Here is an 18232-nt window from a genome sequence, read left to right as displayed (position 1 = left end):
AACTGTAAAAACTGCAAAACCATTAGAACAAAATAATACTGTATGCAACTGCCTTGGGGAGGCCAACAATGTTACGTAACGAGACAAAGATGTACAAATTAGCAAAGGTGTAGTATCCCTGCGCCTGGGCCCTTGGAGAATCATGGTAATCAAGCAACAAGTAAGGCAATCGAGTCATTGAGCACTGAGAGTGATGAAAATAATGGGGGGGGCGGTGGAAGAGAGGGTGAGGGGGGATGAGGAGGGGGAAATGGTCATAGGGGTGTGGGGACTCGTGGGCAAATGACGTGCAACAGTTTACCAGGTAGCTTAGAGTGGTAATTGTAGAGAACACAGGCTTAAATGGCATTGTCTGAAGTTTGTGGTGTAAAGGATGGGAAGAGAGCCACGCTGGTATTGGAAACCGAGTCAGAAAAGCCCTGGTGGAGGAACTAGAGTGGGGCAGCAGTTGTTGTGACCTGATGGAGGAGACTATGGCTAACACAGCTCACCTACCCTCTAGTGCCTGTTGAGGAGAGGGGGCTGCTCTAGATGTCATTGTTCGGGGAGTCCCTCCCTAGATGGTGGATCCTATGGGAGAGGAGGATGCACGCTACGAAGTGCTGTTCCAACCAGTTCCAGACCGCTTCAGGAGTATCAAAGAACAGAGGGGCATATGTGTGAGGAAGTGGCAGAGTGAGGCATTAGTCTTCATGGCTTAATTCCTCACTCCGCCACTTATGAAACGCAAGGCTGCACCATATTTACTAGGATATGGTGCAGCCTTGCCTTTCCCCTGCGTTGGTGCTAGACTTAGCACTGTAGTGCCAACGCAGGCACCCTTGTACCATAGTGCAAGGGTGCCTGCGTGCAAGGGAGGATTGTTTATGTGTAGGAAGTTGTCCCTTCCTGCGCATGAACAATCCTAAAATGCCATTTTGTCACTTTTATGTGTGCTGCTTCCTGCAGCACACATGAAAGTCGCAAAATGGCATTCCGTTTTACGGATTGTTTATGAATAGGAAGGGGGGGGCCTTCCTGTACATAAACAATTCATGGCATTTTGCTTTTTGCTTGTGTGCTGCACAAGGTAGCACACGTGGAAAAAGCAAAAATGAGGAGAAATAATGCATTTCTCCTCGTTTCGCCATCTTAAGACCAGAGTTTCCATGGTCTAAATTTTGGTGCTGCCGCCTCTGTACGTTGCCCGTGTGCATAGGGGGCAGTGTTAAATCATTGGATGTTGCGTTAGATCACCGACCACAACACCCACTGCCCACCCCTTTCACGTTATCCATAGTGGAAAAGGGGGCCTTATTTACAAGGCAGCTGCCTTGTAAATAAGGCTAAGCCCCTAACGCCACCAAATGTCGAAAAATATGACATTGTGGTGGCGAAAGGGTCTTGTACATATGCCCTATAGTGTGTTGATCATAACTTTCAACCGTGCCGGAAACAACAGCGGATAGGTGAGTCCCTCCACCCTGAGATGTTTTTTGGCAGCCAGTAAGAATGCCCGGCATCACAGGACTACCAAGGTGTAATCCAGGAAGAGGGATATGTTTATGTTGTTCATGATTATCGGTGCATTGTTTCTGGCTTTCTGTAGTAAAACATCCTGGACCTGGAAGTTGAGAATACATGCCACGATAGGTCTTGGAAGTGACCAGGAGGCACAGAAGACGAATACCCACCAATGACGGGTGATGCAGGAGAGTTGACGATGACCTTGGAGCTGCAGCTGTGAAGACCAGGCAATGCTGTAGAAGAGCAGAAACTGTTCAAGAGCTGCCCCACGTCTGATGTCGAGAGTTGAGGAGTCGGTGTCCGTCGGGCGCTCCAACAAGCCTTGGCAACTGCAAACAACAGGGGAAAGCGAAGAAGGTGCAGTGTCAGGACCAGCAAGTTTCAGGTGACTCACCACAAGCAGGGTAGTCAGGACAGGCCCCAAGCAGTCAGGGGAGCCAAAAGAATACAAAGATGACCCTCAAGAGGACCCACATGCCGGAGGAACTGTAGTCGCAAGATGACCTTGAACAGCTTCCCAAAGAAGCAGGCCCACAATGCAAGTGTTGCGGTGAGGACAAAGATCTTGGTCACTGCAGATGCTTGAAGTGGGGCTACATGGAGCCCAAAGATCTTGGTGGAAGGAAGTCAACAAGCCTTTGCAACTGCAAGTCTACACAGTGCACAGGGGTTCGGTTCCTGGGGTTCCGACGAGGGATACTGGCCTCAAACTTGGTGAGAGAACAGGTCAGGCCTCGAGGGATGTGAAGAACCTCTATTGCTTCCTTTCACCCCACTCATCCTTTTCCTTTACCATCCTTTCACATGTCCATCCACCTATCCATTCATTCACCCATCCATCCCTCTACTGGACCATCATTTCACCTGTCTATCCACCTATTCATTCACTCATTCTTTTACCTATTCATCCATCTACACACGTGTTCATCAACTCAACCATTCATCCACCTACTCATACCTCAGTCCTTTCACCCTTCCTTTTTATTCAACATTCCTTCCTTTACTTTTCTATTTACCCATTTTTTGTTTCCCTGTTCCCGCGTGCTCTTCTATTGACAGCAGTATTTCTTCATAGTGTTATTTATGAGATTCGGTCTGCTGAGTTGCAGACAGAAGAGACCCATAAAGAGCCCCACCCCCGCTGTAGCTGCCAACGCGGGGGATTTGCTATGCCCCTGCTCTTGCTAAATGAAGAACTGTAGCAAGTCCCTCTTTGACTGGTCACTCAGTACGGAAAGCATTCAACTTTCCATTACAGGCATGCAGGGAGGCATTTTATTTCTCCCTCTCTACTTTCTCTATGTATCACAACTTTTTAATTATTTTTTTTTCTGCTTGCTTTCTCCTTGAGGCTTCTTCTTGACTTACTTCCGCATCTCTTCTCTCCTCTTTGCACGCTTTCTATTTTTGGTTCTTTATTTCTCCCTTTATCATCGCTCTATATTTACCTACACTCTCTCGCAATATCTCATGGTTGTTACTAATTCAGGTTGACCGTGTTAAACATAATTCATGTTGTCACTTTTAGAGGTCAAATAGTTTTAGAGATCAAATTCATTCGGAATAGCCACAAGAGAATAGAGTTTTTTGAAGACTAGAAAAGCAAATACCGGGGATTTTAACACAATCTCCAGCACAAAAAGTGCCCTTTTGTCAGCCCTATATGCTCATACTGTACCTTTTTAGGTCTCGGCATCGAGACCTATTGTTATGGAGTTCGCTCTGAAGGGACCTAGAGCTGTGAACACGCCGACCAGGGTCCGTGAACGCGCACACACACAGGCAGGCATGGCCGTGCACACACAGACACACACAGAAACAGACACACGCACACACGCACGCACACACACACCCCATCCCTCTCTGCCCACTCCCTCTCTGCCGCCCCCCCCTCTACCCACACTCACCGGGCTCTTTCCCTCTGCAGTTGGTCAGTCATGGCAGCAGGCAAACTCGTGTCTTCTCCGGCGATCCTTCAGCTGATGTGCACGCCCACGCTGCGTCACGTGCGCGCCCACCACGCTGTTTTCACGTTTGTTGATCCTCAGCTTGTTATATACTTTGGCTATGGACAATTAGACCACCGTTTTGCTCCGTCAATCATGTTTTCTTGGGCTGCGGTGTCTACAAGGCAAGGGGGCAGTGCACTGCACATGGATTTATCCTCGTCACGCCAATCGGTATTGTTTAATTTTATTTCTTTCGATCAGCATGTTTTTTTGTAATCTCTGGGTGAGCCGACGCTGGGACTTGAACCCCATTCCACAGTGTCAAAGTCTGGACACGGAGTGAAAGAACGTGGCTGTGCAAGCTACCACTGGACCCACTATACTCAGTTACCATGAGGTGGCGATATCTGCCACTCACTTTCCTCACTGCACCTTTGTGTTAGCCACGATGATCATAATCATTTCTATCCACTTTCATAATAGGCTTGTATTTTCAAAGATATCCTCTAATACTGAAAAAAAATTAGGGCAATAAATATCTATACAGCAGAGTACGTAAACACAAAATGTCATGACATTTTGCACACTGTTGCAGGTCCGCTGTAGTCCAGGAGATTGTCTTCTGAGAAGTGTTTACATCCTCAAAATGACTTTCCAGTGTAGAGGACCATTGGTGCACCTGCTTATCTGGCAATATGCATAAGGATTACTGCCTATCTCACTAATATTTTATCTTCGTAAATAGTTTGTTCACAGTACATTGTAAATTGTTTTCACATCATGGGAGCTCTAAAAATTGAATTCTGTTCATCGCTTCTAAATGAGGCGCTTTTTGGCATTCTTCGACAATGCTTTCAAACTAATTTCTGCTACTGCGGTAGATGGATGGCACTCCGGAGAATATTGTGTTGATCGGTATAGCTCTATAAGCCGTGCGCGCCCCTGGTGACCCTCCCGCCCGACCCCAGGTCTGCCCAGTAGAACGGCGCTCACTTCATCCCTCTGTGAGGCAGAAGGCGAGTGTGAGTGCAGAGTGCGCAGAGTGCGAAGTAGTGAGTGCAGAGTGAGTGTGTAGAGTGAGTGTGCAGAGTGCAGAGTGCAGAGTAGTGAGTGCAGAGTAGTGAGTGTGCAGAGTAGTGAGTGTGTAGAGTAGTGAGTGTGTAGAGTAGTGAGTGCAGGGTAGTGAGTGCAGAGTAGTGAGTGCAGAGTAGTGAGTGCAGAGTAGTGAGTGCAGAGTAGTGAGTGCAGAGTGCAGAGTAGTGAGTGCAGAGTGCAGAGTAGTGAGTGCAGAGTAGTGAGTGCAGAGTAGTGAGTGCAGAGTAGTGAGTGCAGAATGCAGAGTAGTGAGTGCAGAGTGCAGAGTAGTGAGTGCAGAGTGGAGAGTAGTGAGTGCAGAGTGCAGAGTAGTGAGTGCAGAGTGCAGAGTAGTGAGTGCAGAGTAGCGAGTGCAGAGTAGCGAGTGCAGAGTAGTGAGTGCAGAGTAGTGAGTGCAGAGTAGTGAGTGCAGAGTGCAGAGTAGTGAGTGCAGAGTAGTGAGTGCAGAGTGCAGAGTAGTGAGTGCAGAGTAGTGAGTGCAGAGTGCAGAGTAGTGAGTGCAGAGTGCAGAGTAGTGAGTGCAGAGTGCAGAATAGTGAGTGCAGAATAGTGAGTGCCTAGTAGTGAGTGCCTAGTAGTGAGTGCCTAGTAGTGAGTGCAGAATAGTGAGTGCAGAGTAGTGAGTGCAGAGTAGTGAGTGCAGAGTAGTGAGTGCAGGGTGCAGAGTAGTGAGTGCAGAGTGCAGAGTAGTGAGTGCAGAGTAGTGAGTGCAGAGTAGTGAGTGCAGAGTAGTGAGTGCAGAGTGGAGAGTAGTGAGTGCAGAGTGGAGAGTAGTGAGTGCAGAGAGCAGAGTAGTGAGTGCAGAGTGCAGAGTAGTGAGTGCAGAGTGCAGAGTAGTGAGTGCAGAGTGCAGAGTAGCGAGTGCAGAGTAGCGAGTGCAGAGTAGCGAGTGCAGAGTAGTGAGTGCAGAGTAGTGAGTGCAGAGTAGTGAGTGCAGAGTAGTGAGTGCAGAGTGCAGAGTAGTGAGTGCAGAGTAGTGAGTGCAGAGTGCAGAGTAGTGAGTGCAGAGTGCAGAATAGTGAGTGCCTAGTAGTGAGTGCCTAGTAGTGAGTGCCTAGTAGTGAGTGCCTAGTAGTGAGTGCAGAGTAGTGAGTGCAGAGTAGTGAGTGCAGAGTAGTGAGTGCAGAGTAGTGAGTGCAGAGTGCAGAGTAGTGAGTGCAGGGTGCAGAATAGTGAGTGCAGAGTGCAGAGTAGTGAGTGCAGAGTGCAGAGTAGTGAGTGCAGAGTGCAGAGTAGTGAGTGCAGAGTAGTGAGTGCAGAGTAGGTAGTGAGTGCAGAGTAGTGAGTGCAGAGTAGTGAGTGCAGAGTAGTGAGTGCAGAGTGCAGAATAGTGAGTGCAGAATAGTGAGTGCCTAGTAGTGAGTGCCTAGTAGTGAGTGCCTAGTAGTGAGTGCAGAGTAGTGAGTGCAGAGTAGTGAGTGCAGAGTAGTGAGTGCAGAGTAGTGAGTGCAGAGTGCAGAGTAGTGAGTGCAGGGTGCAGAGTAGTGAGTGCAGGGTGCAGAGTAGTGAGTGCAGGGTGCAGAGTAGTGAGTGCAGAGTGCAGAGTAGTGAGTGCAGAGTAGTGAGTGCAGAGTAGTGAGTGCAGAGTAGTGAGTGCCTAGTAGTGAGTGCCTAGTAGTGAGTGCCTAGTAGTGAGTGCAGAGTAGTGAGTGCAGAGTAGTGAGTGCAGAGTAGTGAGTGCAGAGTAGTGAGTGCAGAGTAGTGAGTGCAGAGTGCAGAGTAGTGAGTGCAGGGTGCAGAGTAGTGAGTGCAGAGTGCAGAGTAGTGAGTGCAGAGTGCAGAGTAGTGAGTGCAGAGTAGTGAGTGCAGAGTAGTGAGTGCAGAGTAGGTAGTGAGTGCAGAGTAGTGAGTGCAGAGTGCAGAGTAGTGAGTGCAGAGTAGTGAGTGCAGAGTGCAGAGTAGTGAGTGCAGGGTGCAGAGTAGTGAGTGCAGGGTGCAGAGTAGTGAGTGCAGAGTGCAGAGTAGTGAGTGCAGAGTGCAGAGTAGTGAGTGCAGAGTAGTGAGTGCAGAGTAGTGAGTGCAGGGTAGTGAGTGCAGAGTAGTGAGTGCAGAGTAGTGAGTGCAGAGTAGTGAGTGCAGAGTGCAGAGTAGTGAGTGCAGAGTGCAGAGTAGTGAGTGCAGAGTGCAGAGTAGTGAGTGCAGAGTAGAGAGTGCAGAGTAGTGAGTGCAGAGTGCAGAGTAGTGAGTGCAGAGTGCAGAGTAGTGAGTGCAGAGTAGTAAGTGCAGAGTAGTGAGTGTAGAGTGCAGAGTAGTGAGTGCAGACTGCAGAGTAGTGAGTGCAGAGTAGTGAGTGCAGAGTGCAGAGTAGTGAGTGCAGAGTGCAGAGTAGTGAGTGCAGAGTAGTGAGTGCAGAGTAGTGAGTGCAGAGTGCAAAGTAGTGAGTGCAGAGTGCAAATTTGGGCCCACAGGAAAAACAAGAACAAAGGGTTTCTGAGGGTGGCTTGCTTTTGGAGTATTACTAGTAGGGAAATGGATGTTTATCTACAGAAATGGATGCAGAGTAGTGAGTGCAGAGTGCAGAGTGCAGAGTAGTGAGTGCAGAGTGCAGAGTATTGAGTGCAGAGTGCAGAGTAGTGAGTGCAGAGTAGTGAGTGCAGAGTAGTGAGTGCAGAGTAGTGAGTGCAGAGTGCAGAGTAGTGAGTGCAGAGTGCAAAGTAGTGAGAGCAGAGTGCAAAGTAGTGAGTGCAAAGTAGTGAGTGCAAAGTAGTGAGTGCAGAGTAGTGAGTGCAGAGTAGTGAGTGCAGAGTAGTGAGTGCAGAGTAGTGAGTGCAAAGTAGTGAGTGCAGAGTAGTGAGTGCAAAGTAGTGAGTGCAGAGTAGTGAGTGCAGAGTAGTGAGTGCAGAGTAGTGAGTGCAGAGTGCAGAGTAGTGAGTGCAGAGTAGTGAGTGCAGAGTAGTGAGTGCAGAGTAGTGAGTGCAGAGTAGTGAGTGCAGAGTGCAGAGTAGTGAGTGCAGAGTAGTGAGTGCAGAGTAGTGAGTGCAGAGTAGTGAGTGCAGAGAGTGCAGAGTAGTGAGTGCAGAGAGTGCAAAGTAGTGAGTGCAAAGTAGTGAGTGCAGAGTAGTGAGTGCAGAGTAGTGAGTGCAGAGTAGTGAGTGCAGAGTAGTGAGTGCAGAGTGCAGAGTAGTGAGTGCAGAGTGCAGAGTAGTGAGTGCAGAGTGCAGAGTAGTGAGTGCAGAGTGCAGAGTAGTGAGTGCAGAGTGCAGAGTAGTGAGTGCAGAGAGTGCAGAGTAGTGAGTGCAGAGTAGTGAGTGCAGAGTAGTGAGTGCAGAGTAGTGAGTGCAGAGAGTGCAGAGTAGTGAGTGCAGGGTGCAGAGTAGTGAGTGCAGAGTGCAGAGTAGTGAGTGCAGAGTGCAGAGTAGTGAGTGCAGAGTGCAGAGTAGTGAGTGCAGAGTAGTGAGTGCAGAGTAGTGAGTGCAGAGTAGTGAGTGCAGAGTAGTGAGTGCAGAGTAGTGAGTGCAGAGTGCAGAGTAGTGAGTGCAGAGTGCAAAGTAGTGAGTGCAGAGTGCAAAGTAGTGAGTGCAGAGTGCAAAGTAGTGAGTGCAGAGTGCAGAGTAGTGAGTGCAGAGTGCAGAGTAGTGAGTGCAGAGTGCAGAGTAGTGAGTGCAGAGTAGTGAGTGCAGAGTAGTGAGTGCAGAGTAGTGAGTGCAGAGTAGTGAGTGCAGAGTAGTGAGTGCAGAGTGCAAAGTAGTGAGTGCAGAGTGCAAAGTAGTGAGTGCAGAGTAGTGAGTGCAGAGTGCAGAGTAGTGAGTGCAGAGTGCAGAGTAGTGAGTGCAGAGTGCAGAGTAGTGAGTGCAGAGTGCAGAATAGTGAGTGCAGAGTGCAGAGTAGTGAGTGCAGAGTAGTGAGTGCAGAGTAGTGAGTGCAGAGTAGTGAGTGCAGAGTAGTGAGTGCAAAGTAGTGAGTGCAGAGTAGTGAGTGCAAAGTAGTGAGTGCAGAGTAGTGAGTGCAGAGTAGTGAGTGCAGAGTAGTGAGTGCAGAGTAGTGAGTGCAGAGTAGTGAGTGCAGAGAGTGCAGAGTAGTGAGTGCAGAGAGTGCAGAGTAGTGAGTGCAAAGTAGTGAGTGCAGAGTAGTGAGTGCAGAGTAGTGAGTGCAGAGTAGTGAGTGCAGAGTAGTGAGTGCAGAGTGCAGAGTAGTGAGTGCAGAGTGCAGAGTAGTGAGTGCAGAGTGCAGAATAGTGAGTGCAGAGTAGTGAGTGCAGAGTGCAGAGTAGTGAGTGCAGAGAGTGCAGAGTAGTGAGTGCAGAGTAGTGAGTGCAGGGTGCAGAGTAGTGAGTGCAGAGTGCAGAGTAGTGAGTGCAGAGTAGTGAGTGCAGAGTAGTGAGTGCAGAGTAGTGAGTGCCTAGTAGTGAGTGCCTAGTAGTGAGTGCCTAGTAGTGAGTGCAGAGTAGTGAGTGCAGAGTAGTGAGTGCAGAGTAGTGAGTGCAGAGTAGTGAGTGCAGAGTAGTGAGTGCAGAGTGCAGAGTAGTGAGTGCAGGGTGCAGAGTAGTGAGTGCAGAGTGCAGAGTAGTGAGTGCAGAGTGCAGAGTAGTGAGTGCAGAGTAGTGAGTGCAGAGTAGTGAGTGCAGAGTAGGTAGTGAGTGCAGAGTAGTGAGTGCAGAGTGCAGAGTAGTGAGTGCAGAGTAGTGAGTGCAGAGTGCAGAGTAGTGAGTGCAGGGTGCAGAGTAGTGAGTGCAGGGTGCAGAGTAGTGAGTGCAGAGTGCAGAGTAGTGAGTGCAGAGTGCAGAGTAGTGAGTGCAGAGTAGTGAGTGCAGAGTAGTGAGTGCAGGGTAGTGAGTGCAGAGTAGTGAGTGCAGAGTAGTGAGTGCAGAGTAGTGAGTGCAGAGTGCAGAGTAGTGAGTGCAGAGTGCAGAGTAGTGAGTGCAGAGTAGTGAGTGCAGAGTAGTGAGTGCAGAGTAGTGAGTGCAGAGAGTGCAGAGTAGTGAGTGCAGAGAGTGCAAAGTAGTGAGTGCAAAGTAGTGAGTGCAGAGTAGTGAGTGCAGAGTAGTGAGTGCAGAGTAGTGAGTGCAGAGTAGTGAGTGCAGAGTGCAGAGTAGTGAGTGCAGAGTGCAGAGTAGTGAGTGCAGAGTGCAGAGTAGTGAGTGCAGAGTGCAGAGTAGTGAGTGCAGAGTGCAGAGTAGTGAGTGCAGAGAGTGCAGAGTAGTGAGTGCAGAGTAGTGAGTGCAGAGTAGTGAGTGCAGAGTAGTGAGTGCAGAGAGTGCAGAGTAGTGAGTGCAGGGTGCAGAGTAGTGAGTGCAGAGTGCAGAGTAGTGAGTGCAGAGTGCAGAGTAGTGAGTGCAGAGTGCAGAGTAGTGAGTGCAGAGTAGTGAGTGCAGAGTAGTGAGTGCAGAGTAGTGAGTGCAGAGTAGTGAGTGCAGAGTAGTGAGTGCAGAGTGCAGAGTAGTGAGTGCAGAGTGCAAAGTAGTGAGTGCAGAGTGCAAAGTAGTGAGTGCAGAGTGCAAAGTAGTGAGTGCAGAGTGCAGAGTAGTGAGTGCAGAGTGCAGAGTAGTGAGTGCAGAGTGCAGAGTAGTGAGTGCAGAGTAGTGAGTGCAGAGTAGTGAGTGCAGAGTAGTGAGTGCAGAGTAGTGAGTGCAGAGTAGTGAGTGCAGAGTGCAAAGTAGTGAGTGCAGAGTGCAAAGTAGTGAGTGCAGAGTAGTGAGTGCAGAGTGCAGAGTAGTGAGTGCAGAGTGCAGAGTAGTGAGTGCAGAGTGCAGAGTAGTGAGTGCAGAGTGCAGAATAGTGAGTGCAGAGTGCAGAGTAGTGAGTGCAGAGTAGTGAGTGCAGAGTAGTGAGTGCAGAGTAGTGAGTGCAGAGTAGTGAGTGCAAAGTAGTGAGTGCAGAGTAGTGAGTGCAAAGTAGTGAGTGCAGAGTAGTGAGTGCAGAGTAGTGAGTGCAGAGTAGTGAGTGCAGAGTAGTGAGTGCAGAGTAGTGAGTGCAGAGAGTGCAGAGTAGTGAGTGCAGAGAGTGCAGAGTAGTGAGTGCAAAGTAGTGAGTGCAGAGTAGTGAGTGCAGAGTAGTGAGTGCAGAGTAGTGAGTGCAGAGTAGTGAGTGCAGAGTGCAGAGTAGTGAGTGCAGAGTGCAGAGTAGTGAGTGCAGAGTGCAGAATAGTGAGTGCAGAGTAGTGAGTGCAGAGTGCAGAGTAGTGAGTGCAGAGAGTGCAGAGTAGTGAGTGCAGAGTAGTGAGTGCAGGGTGCAGAGTAGTGAGTGCAGAGTGCAGAGTAGTGAGTGCAGAGTAGTGAGTGCAGAGTAGTGAGTGCAGAGTAGTGAGTGCCTAGTAGTGAGTGCCTAGTAGTGAGTGCCTAGTAGTGAGTGCAGAGTAGTGAGTGCAGAGTAGTGAGTGCAGAGTAGTGAGTGCAGAGTAGTGAGTGCAGAGTAGTGAGTGCAGAGTGCAGAGTAGTGAGTGCAGGGTGCAGAGTAGTGAGTGCAGAGTGCAGAGTAGTGAGTGCAGAGTGCAGAGTAGTGAGTGCAGAGTAGTGAGTGCAGAGTAGTGAGTGCAGAGTAGGTAGTGAGTGCAGAGTAGTGAGTGCAGAGTGCAGAGTAGTGAGTGCAGAGTAGTGAGTGCAGAGTGCAGAGTAGTGAGTGCAGGGTGCAGAGTAGTGAGTGCAGGGTGCAGAGTAGTGAGTGCAGAGTGCAGAGTAGTGAGTGCAGAGTGCAGAGTAGTGAGTGCAGAGTAGTGAGTGCAGAGTAGTGAGTGCAGGGTAGTGAGTGCAGAGTAGTGAGTGCAGAGTAGTGAGTGCAGAGTAGTGAGTGCAGAGTGCAGAGTAGTGAGTGCAGAGTGCAGAGTAGTGAGTGCAGAGTGCAGAGTAGTGAGTGCAGAGTAGAGAGTGCAGAGTAGTGAGTGCAGAGTGCAGAGTAGTGAGTGCAGAGTGCAGAGTAGTGAGTGCAGAGTAGTAAGTGCAGAGTAGTGAGTGTAGAGTGCAGAGTAGTGAGTGCAGACTGCAGAGTAGTGAGTGCAGAGTAGTGAGTGCAGAGTGCAGAGTAGTGAGTGCAGAGTGCAGAGTAGTGAGTGCAGAGTAGTGAGTGCAGAGTAGTGAGTGCAGAGTGCAAAGTAGTGAGTGCAGAGTGCAAATTTGGGCCCACAGGAAAAACAAGAACAAAGGGTTTCTGAGGGTGGCTTGCTTTTGGAGTATTACTAGTAGGGAAATGGATGTTTATCTACAGAAATGGATGCAGAGTAGTGAGTGCAGAGTGCAGAGTGCAGAGTAGTGAGTGCAGAGTGCAGAGTATTGAGTGCAGAGTGCAGAGTAGTGAGTGCAGAGTAGTGAGTGCAGAGTAGTGAGTGCAGAGTGCAGAGTAGTGAGTGCAGAGTGCAAAGTAGTGAGAGCAGAGTGCAAAGTAGTGAGTGCAAAGTAGTGAGTGCAAAGTAGTGAGTGCAGAGTAGTGAGTGCAGAGTAGTGAGTGCAGAGTAGTGAGTGCAGAGTAGTGAGTGCAAAGTAGTGAGTGCAGAGTAGTGAGTGCAAAGTAGTGAGTGCAGAGTAGTGAGTGCAGAGTAGTGAGTGCAGAGTAGTGAGTGCAGAGTGCAGAGTAGTGAGTGCAGAGTAGTGAGTGCAGAGTAGTGAGTGCAGAGTAGTGAGTGCAGAGTAGTGAGTGCAGAGTGCAGAGTAGTGAGTGCAGAGTAGTGAGTGCAGAGTAGTGAGTGCAGAGTAGTGAGTGCAGAGAGTGCAGAGTAGTGAGTGCAGAGAGTGCAAAGTAGTGAGTGCAAAGTAGTGAGTGCAGAGTAGTGAGTGCAGAGTAGTGAGTGCAGAGTAGTGAGTGCAGAGTAGTGAGTGCAGAGTGCAGAGTAGTGAGTGCAGAGTGCAGAGTAGTGAGTGCAGAGTGCAGAGTAGTGAGTGCAGAGTGCAGAGTAGTGAGTGCAGAGTGCAGAGTAGTGAGTGCAGAGAGTGCAGAGTAGTGAGTGCAGAGTAGTGAGTGCAGAGTAGTGAGTGCAGAGTAGTGAGTGCAGAGAGTGCAGAGTAGTGAGTGCAGGGTGCAGAGTAGTGAGTGCAGAGTGCAGAGTAGTGAGTGCAGAGTGCAGAGTAGTGAGTGCAGAGTGCAGAGTAGTGAGTGCAGAGTAGTGAGTGCAGAGTAGTGAGTGCAGAGTAGTGAGTGCAGAGTAGTGAGTGCAGAGTAGTGAGTGCAGAGTGCAGAGTAGTGAGTGCAGAGTGCAAAGTAGTGAGTGCAGAGTGCAAAGTAGTGAGTGCAGAGTGCAGAGTAGTGAGTGCAGAGTGCAGAGTAGTGAGTGCAGAGTGCAGAGTAGTGAGTGCAGAGTAGTGAGTGCAGAGTAGTGAGTGCAGAGTAGTGAGTGCAGAGTAGTGAGTGCAGAGTGCAAAGTAGTGAGTGCAGAGTGCAAAGTAGTGAGTGCAGAGTAGTGAGTGCAGAGTGCAGAGTAGTGAGTGCAGAGTGCAGAGTAGTGAGTGCAGAGTGCAGAGTAGTGAGTGCAGAGTGCAGAATAGTGAGTGCAGAGTGCAGAGTAGTGAGTGCAGAGTAGTGAGTGCAGAGTAGTGAGTGCAGAGTAGTGAGTGCAGAGTAGTGAGTGCAAAGTAGTGAGTGCAGAGTAGTGAGTGCAAAGTAGTGAGTGCAGAGTAGTGAGTGCAGAGTAGTGAGTGCAGAGTAGTGAGTGCAGAGTAGTGAGTGCAGAGTAGTGAGTGCAGAGAGTGCAGAGTAGTGAGTGCAGAGAGTGCAGAGTAGTGAGTGCAAAGTAGTGAGTGCAGAGTAGTGAGTGCAGAGTAGTGAGTGCAGAGTAGTGAGTGCAGAGTAGTGAGTGCAGAGTGCAGAGTAGTGAGTGCAGAGTGCAGAGTAGTGAGTGCAGAGTGCAGAATAGTGAGTGCAGAGTAGTGAGTGCAGAGTGCAGAGTAGTGAGTGCAGAGAGTGCAGAGTAGTGAGTGCAGAGTAGTGAGTGCAGAGTAGTGAGTGCAGAGAGTGCAGAGTAGTGAGTGCAGGGTGCAGAGTAGTGAGTGCAGAGTGCAGAGTAGTGAGTGCAGAGTGCAGAGTAGTGAGTGCAGAGTAGTGAGTGCAGAGTAGTGAGTGCAGAGTAGTGAGTGCAGAGTAGTGAGTGCTGAGTGCAGAGTAGTGAGTGCAGAGTGCAAAGTAGTGAGTGCAGAGTAGTGAGTGCAGAGTAGTGAGTGCAGAGAGTGCAGAGTAGTGAGTGCAGGGTGCAGAGTAGTGAGTGCAGAGTGCAGAGTAGTGAGTGCAGAGTGCAGAGTAGTGAGTGCAGAGTAGTGAGTGCAGAGTAGTGAGTGCAGAGTAGTGAGTGCAGAGTAGTGAGTGCTGAGTGCAGAGTAGTGAGTGCAGAGTGCAAAGTAGTGAGTGCAGAGTGCAAAGTAGTGAGTGCAGAGTGCAAAGTAGTGAGTGCAGAGTAGTGAGTGCAGAGTGCAGAGTAGTGAGTGCAGAGTGCAGAGTAGTGAGTGCAGAGTAGTGAGTGCAGAGTAGTGAGTGCAGAGTAGTGAGTGCAGAGTGCAAAGTAGTGAGTGCAGAGTGCAAAGTAGTGAGTGCAGAGTGCAAAGTAGTGAGTGCAGAGTAGTGAGTGCAGAGTGCAGAGTAGTGAGTGCAGAGTGCAGAGTAGTGAGTGCAGAGTGCAGAGTAGTGAGTGCAGAGTGCAGAATAGTGAGTGCAGAGTGAAGAGTAGTGAGTGCAGAGTAGTGAGTGCAGAGTAGTGAGTGCAGAGTAGTGAGTGCAGAGTGCAGAGTAGTGAGTGCAGAGTGCAAAGTAGTGAGTGCAGAGTGCAAAGTAGTGAGTGCAGAGTAGTGAGTGCAGAGTAGTGAGTGCAGAGTAGTGAGTGCAGAGTAGTGAGTGCAAAGTAGTGAGTGCAGAGTGCAGAGTAGTGAGTGCAGAATAGTGAGTGCAGAGTGCAGAGTAGTGAGTGCAGAGTAGTGAGTGCAGAGTAGTGAGTGCAGAGTAGTGAGTGCAGAGTAGTGAGTGCAGAGTGCAGAGTAGTGAGTGCAGAGTAGTGAGTGCAGAGTGCAGAGTAGTGAGTGCAGAGTGCAGAGTAGTGAGTGCAGAGTAGTGAGTGCAGAGTAGTGAGTGCAGAGTAGTGAGTGCAGAGTAGTGAGTGCAGAGTAGTGAGTGCAGAGTAGTGAGTGCAGAGTGCAGAGTAGTGAGTGCAGAGTGCAGAGTAGTGAGTGCAGAGTAGTGAGTGCAGAGTAGTGAGTGCAGAGTAGTGAGTGCAGAGTAGTGAGTGCAGAGTAGTGAGTGCAGAGTAGTGAGTGCAGAGTAGTGAGTGCAGAGTGCAGAGTAGTGAGTGCAGAGTGCAGAGTAGTGAGTGCAGAGTGCAGAGTAGTGAGTGCATAGTGCAGAGTAGTGAGTGCAGAGTAGTGATTGCAGAGTAGTGAGTGCAGAGTAGTGAGTGCAGAGTGCAGAGTAGTGAGTGCAGAGTGCAGAGTAGTGAGTGCAGAGTAGTGAGTGCAGAGTAGTGAGTGCAGAGTAGTGAGTGCAGAGTAGTGAGTGCAGAGTAGTGAGTGCAGAGTAGTGAGTGCAGAGTGCAGAGTAGTGAGTGCAGAGTGCAGAGTAGTGAGTGCAGAGTGCAGAGTAGTGAGTGCAGAGTGCAGAGTAGTGAGTGCAGAGTGCAGAGTAGTGAGTGCAGAGTAGTGAGTGCAGAGTAGTGAGTGCAGAGTAGTGAGTGCAAAGTAGTGAGTGCAAAGTGAAGAGTAGTGAGTAGTGAGTGCAGAGTAGTGAGTGCAAAGTGAAGAGTAGTGAGTAGTGAGTGCAGAGTAGTGAGTGCAAAGTAGTGAGTGCAAAGTGAAGAGTAGTGAGTAGTGAGTGCAGAGTAGTGAGTGCAAAGTAGTGAGTGCAAAGTAGTGAGTGCAAAGTGAAGAGTAGTGAGTAGTGAGTGAAGAGTAGTGAGTGCAAAGTAGTGAGTGCAGAGTAGTGAGTGCAAAGTAGTGAGTGCAGAGTGCAGAGTAGTGAGTGCAGAGTGCAGAGTAGTGAGTGCAGAATGCAGAGTTGTGAGCGCAGAGTTGTGAGCGCAGAGTTGTGAGCGCAGAGTTGTGAGCGCAGAGTTGTGAGCGCAGAGTTGTGAGCGCAGAGTTGTGAGCGCAGAATGCAGAGTTGCGAGCGCAGAGTTGTGAGCGCAGAATGCAGATTTGCGAGCGCAGAGTTGTGAGCTCAGAATGCAGAGTTGCGAGCCCAGAGTTGTGAGCGCAGAATGCAGAGTTGCGAGCGCAGAGTTGTGAGCGCAGAATGCAGAGTTGCGAGCGCAGAGTTGTGAGCGCAGAATGCAGAGTTGCGAGCGCAGAGTTGTGAGCGCAGAATGCAGAGTTGCGAGCGCAGAGTTGTGAGCGCAGAATGCAGAGTTGCGAGCGCAGAGGAGTGAGCGCAGAATGCAGAGTTGTGAGCGCAGAGGAGTGAGCGCAGAGTTGTGAGCGCAGAGTTGTGAGCGCAGAGTTGTGAGCGCAGAGTTGTGAGCGCAGAGTTGTGAGCGCAGAATGCAGAGTTGCGAGCGCAGAGTTGTGAGCGCAGAATGCAGAGTTGCGAGCGCAGAGTTGTGAGCGCAGAATGCAGAGTTGCGAGCGCAGAGTTGTGAGCGCAGAATGCAGAGTTGCGAGCGCAGAGGAGTGAGCGCAGAATGCAGAGTTGCGAGCGCAGAGGAGTGAGCGCAGAATGCAGAGTGAGTGTGCAGAGCAGTAAGTGCAGGTGCAGAGCGGTGTGTGCTGTTGAGTGCAGAGCGCTGTGTGCTGTTGAGTGCAGAGCGCTGTGTATTGGCAATGTAAATGACAATGTCATTTGTTTATGATTTAAAGAAAAAAAAAGAAATGTCATGAGCAATGCCAATAGCTCTTCCTTTAATGATGCCGAGACCATTGCATTGTAAATGCTTGTTTTAAATCCCATGCAGACTACTGTTTGCAGTATTAAAGAACGCCCCGATTTCTCCGCTACTGGACAATGGGACGTGGTCACAGAGACGGATGGGGTGCAGGAGTCAGCCATCTTTGATGCCATACTGGTCTGCAGCGGACATCACACCTTTCCAAACATGCCGTTGGACTCTTTCCCAGGTGAGTTACCCTGCTCTAAAAGTTTGAAGTAGGTCTGCTTGCCCTGGACAGAAACAGAATGAAAGAATGTTTGCCCCACCATAGGTTTGCAGAAGCCGAGCTACTCATTAAACTTGCAGTTCTCTTTACTAGCTGCACGTGCTAAGAATACATCTGAACTTTCTCGTTAAGATCTGAGCTTTCAGAAAGGCCAGCTTGTGGATGTTGAATGAAATCTTGATCATCACAGAAGGTTTAGACTTCTACCAAACACTGCAGATAAACTTTGAACTCAACCTCATCTGTTAATTCGACGCAGATCTATTCGGTTGTGACCTGGTCAGAGTTCTCGCTCAGACTTTTGTGACATGCTAAAAGCTATGAAGCTTATTGCATATGTGAATGATCCCCTTCCAGCGTTAATCATTAAACAAATCAGTTCTGAACAAGATACTGGCTCAACTCACTCTCGCTGGTGTGAGGGTTGCCACAGTGGTCCATCCTGTCTCCAATTTTATCCCACACCTACATGGATACTTGTGAGATCTGGTACAGGACTCCGCCGTCTCCATTCACCAGTATGCTCACAATACTCAAATATATCTGAAACTCTCAACCAAAAGGACTGTCACAGTGCTACTAAGTTTGTATGCCTTTACAGTTTTTTCACTCATACTTCGACTAGCTTGTATTTATATTTAAATCTTCGCAACCCCAGCTAAACCTGCATGGCTTTCCTCATCCTTTACTCACTAAGAGCCTAATTGTGACTTTTGGCGGTGCGAGCGGAATGCCTCCGCCCGCCCTGCCCCGCACCACCAAGAGTCTCTGCTGCCTGCCCTCCACATTACAATTGAAAGAGGTTTGGTGGGCAGGCGGGTGACATGGCGGTCCTACAGCAGAGCCTCTTTCAAAGGCGACGGTGCCTTTAGAAAAGGCACTGCAATGGGAACTCCACACAAGGTTCCTGCATGTCATGGACTTTTAGGTTCATGCCGTGCACAGACTGGTGTGCATGCATGCAGAGGGGCACATGTTGCGCCTCTCTGTCTGCATCCATATGGCATGAGGCATGTTTCCTCTCCGCCATGGTTTTGATGGCGGTGGAACAGTAGTGAAAAACGTGGTGAAGAAGAGGAAACTCATAATGTGCCTGGCAGGGCCACAACGGACCCGCCAAGCAGATTGTGGCATCAGGACTGCCCGCCACCTCCAGGTAATGTCCATTCCCTGGCGGCAGTCCCAAGGCGGTCTGACTGTCCAAGTCGTGATGGGGTGGTTGGACTGCCGGTGTGACACCATTAGTCTGGCGGTCCTCGAACTGCCGGACTCATAACTGGGCCCTTAGTATGGCCCCCTCACATTTTCCTGTTGTGTCATCTTCTGCTTCCTCTCTAGATGTTTCTCATAAATCTTGATTCAGGCACACATTGTTAAATTGGTTTCCACTTACATATTTTAATTGATTCATTTTCTGGCATGAATAAAATCTTTTATGACAGCCTCAAATTTGTATTCTGGCATCATGGACATAGATTCACCAAACTGCCATAGATACCAGAAGTGATATCACAGCCATCAAAGGGCTGATCCCTCATGACAAGGTTGACCACTTATCCCATTGTAACTACTTTACTCTTATTTGCTGCTGACATACAGGGTGCGAGGAAAATGTAAGAACTACAGGAAATACCTTCTTAACCCCTAAGACAAGGGTAGCAAAGGTAGTGCCAGGGTTACCAAGACAGAGTGAGGG

The 18232-nt window shown here is 49.5% G+C and overlaps 1 protein-coding gene across 3 annotated transcripts in view; it reads left to right on the top strand.

The window, feature by feature from the left end:
* Positions 1-18232, top strand: part of LOC147747927 (flavin-containing monooxygenase 5-like) — a 529839-nt gene that overhangs the window by 261648 nt on the left and 249959 nt on the right. For all 3 annotated transcript variants that reach the window (XM_086956883.1, XM_086956897.1, XM_086956891.1), the window contains exon 4: positions 16335-16497. In XM_086956883.1, the coding sequence (XP_086813009.1) occupies positions 16335-16497 (163 nt within the window). The remainder of the gene's footprint in view (positions 1-16334; positions 16498-18232) is intronic.

This window comes from Lissotriton vulgaris, chromosome 1_1 (assembly GCF_964263255.1).
Source record: "Lissotriton vulgaris chromosome 1_1, aLisVul1.2, whole genome shotgun sequence".
NCBI classification, from domain to species: domain Eukaryota; kingdom Metazoa; phylum Chordata; class Amphibia; order Caudata; family Salamandridae; genus Lissotriton; species Lissotriton vulgaris.
This window is presented reverse-complemented; position numbering and strand designations above follow the sequence as displayed.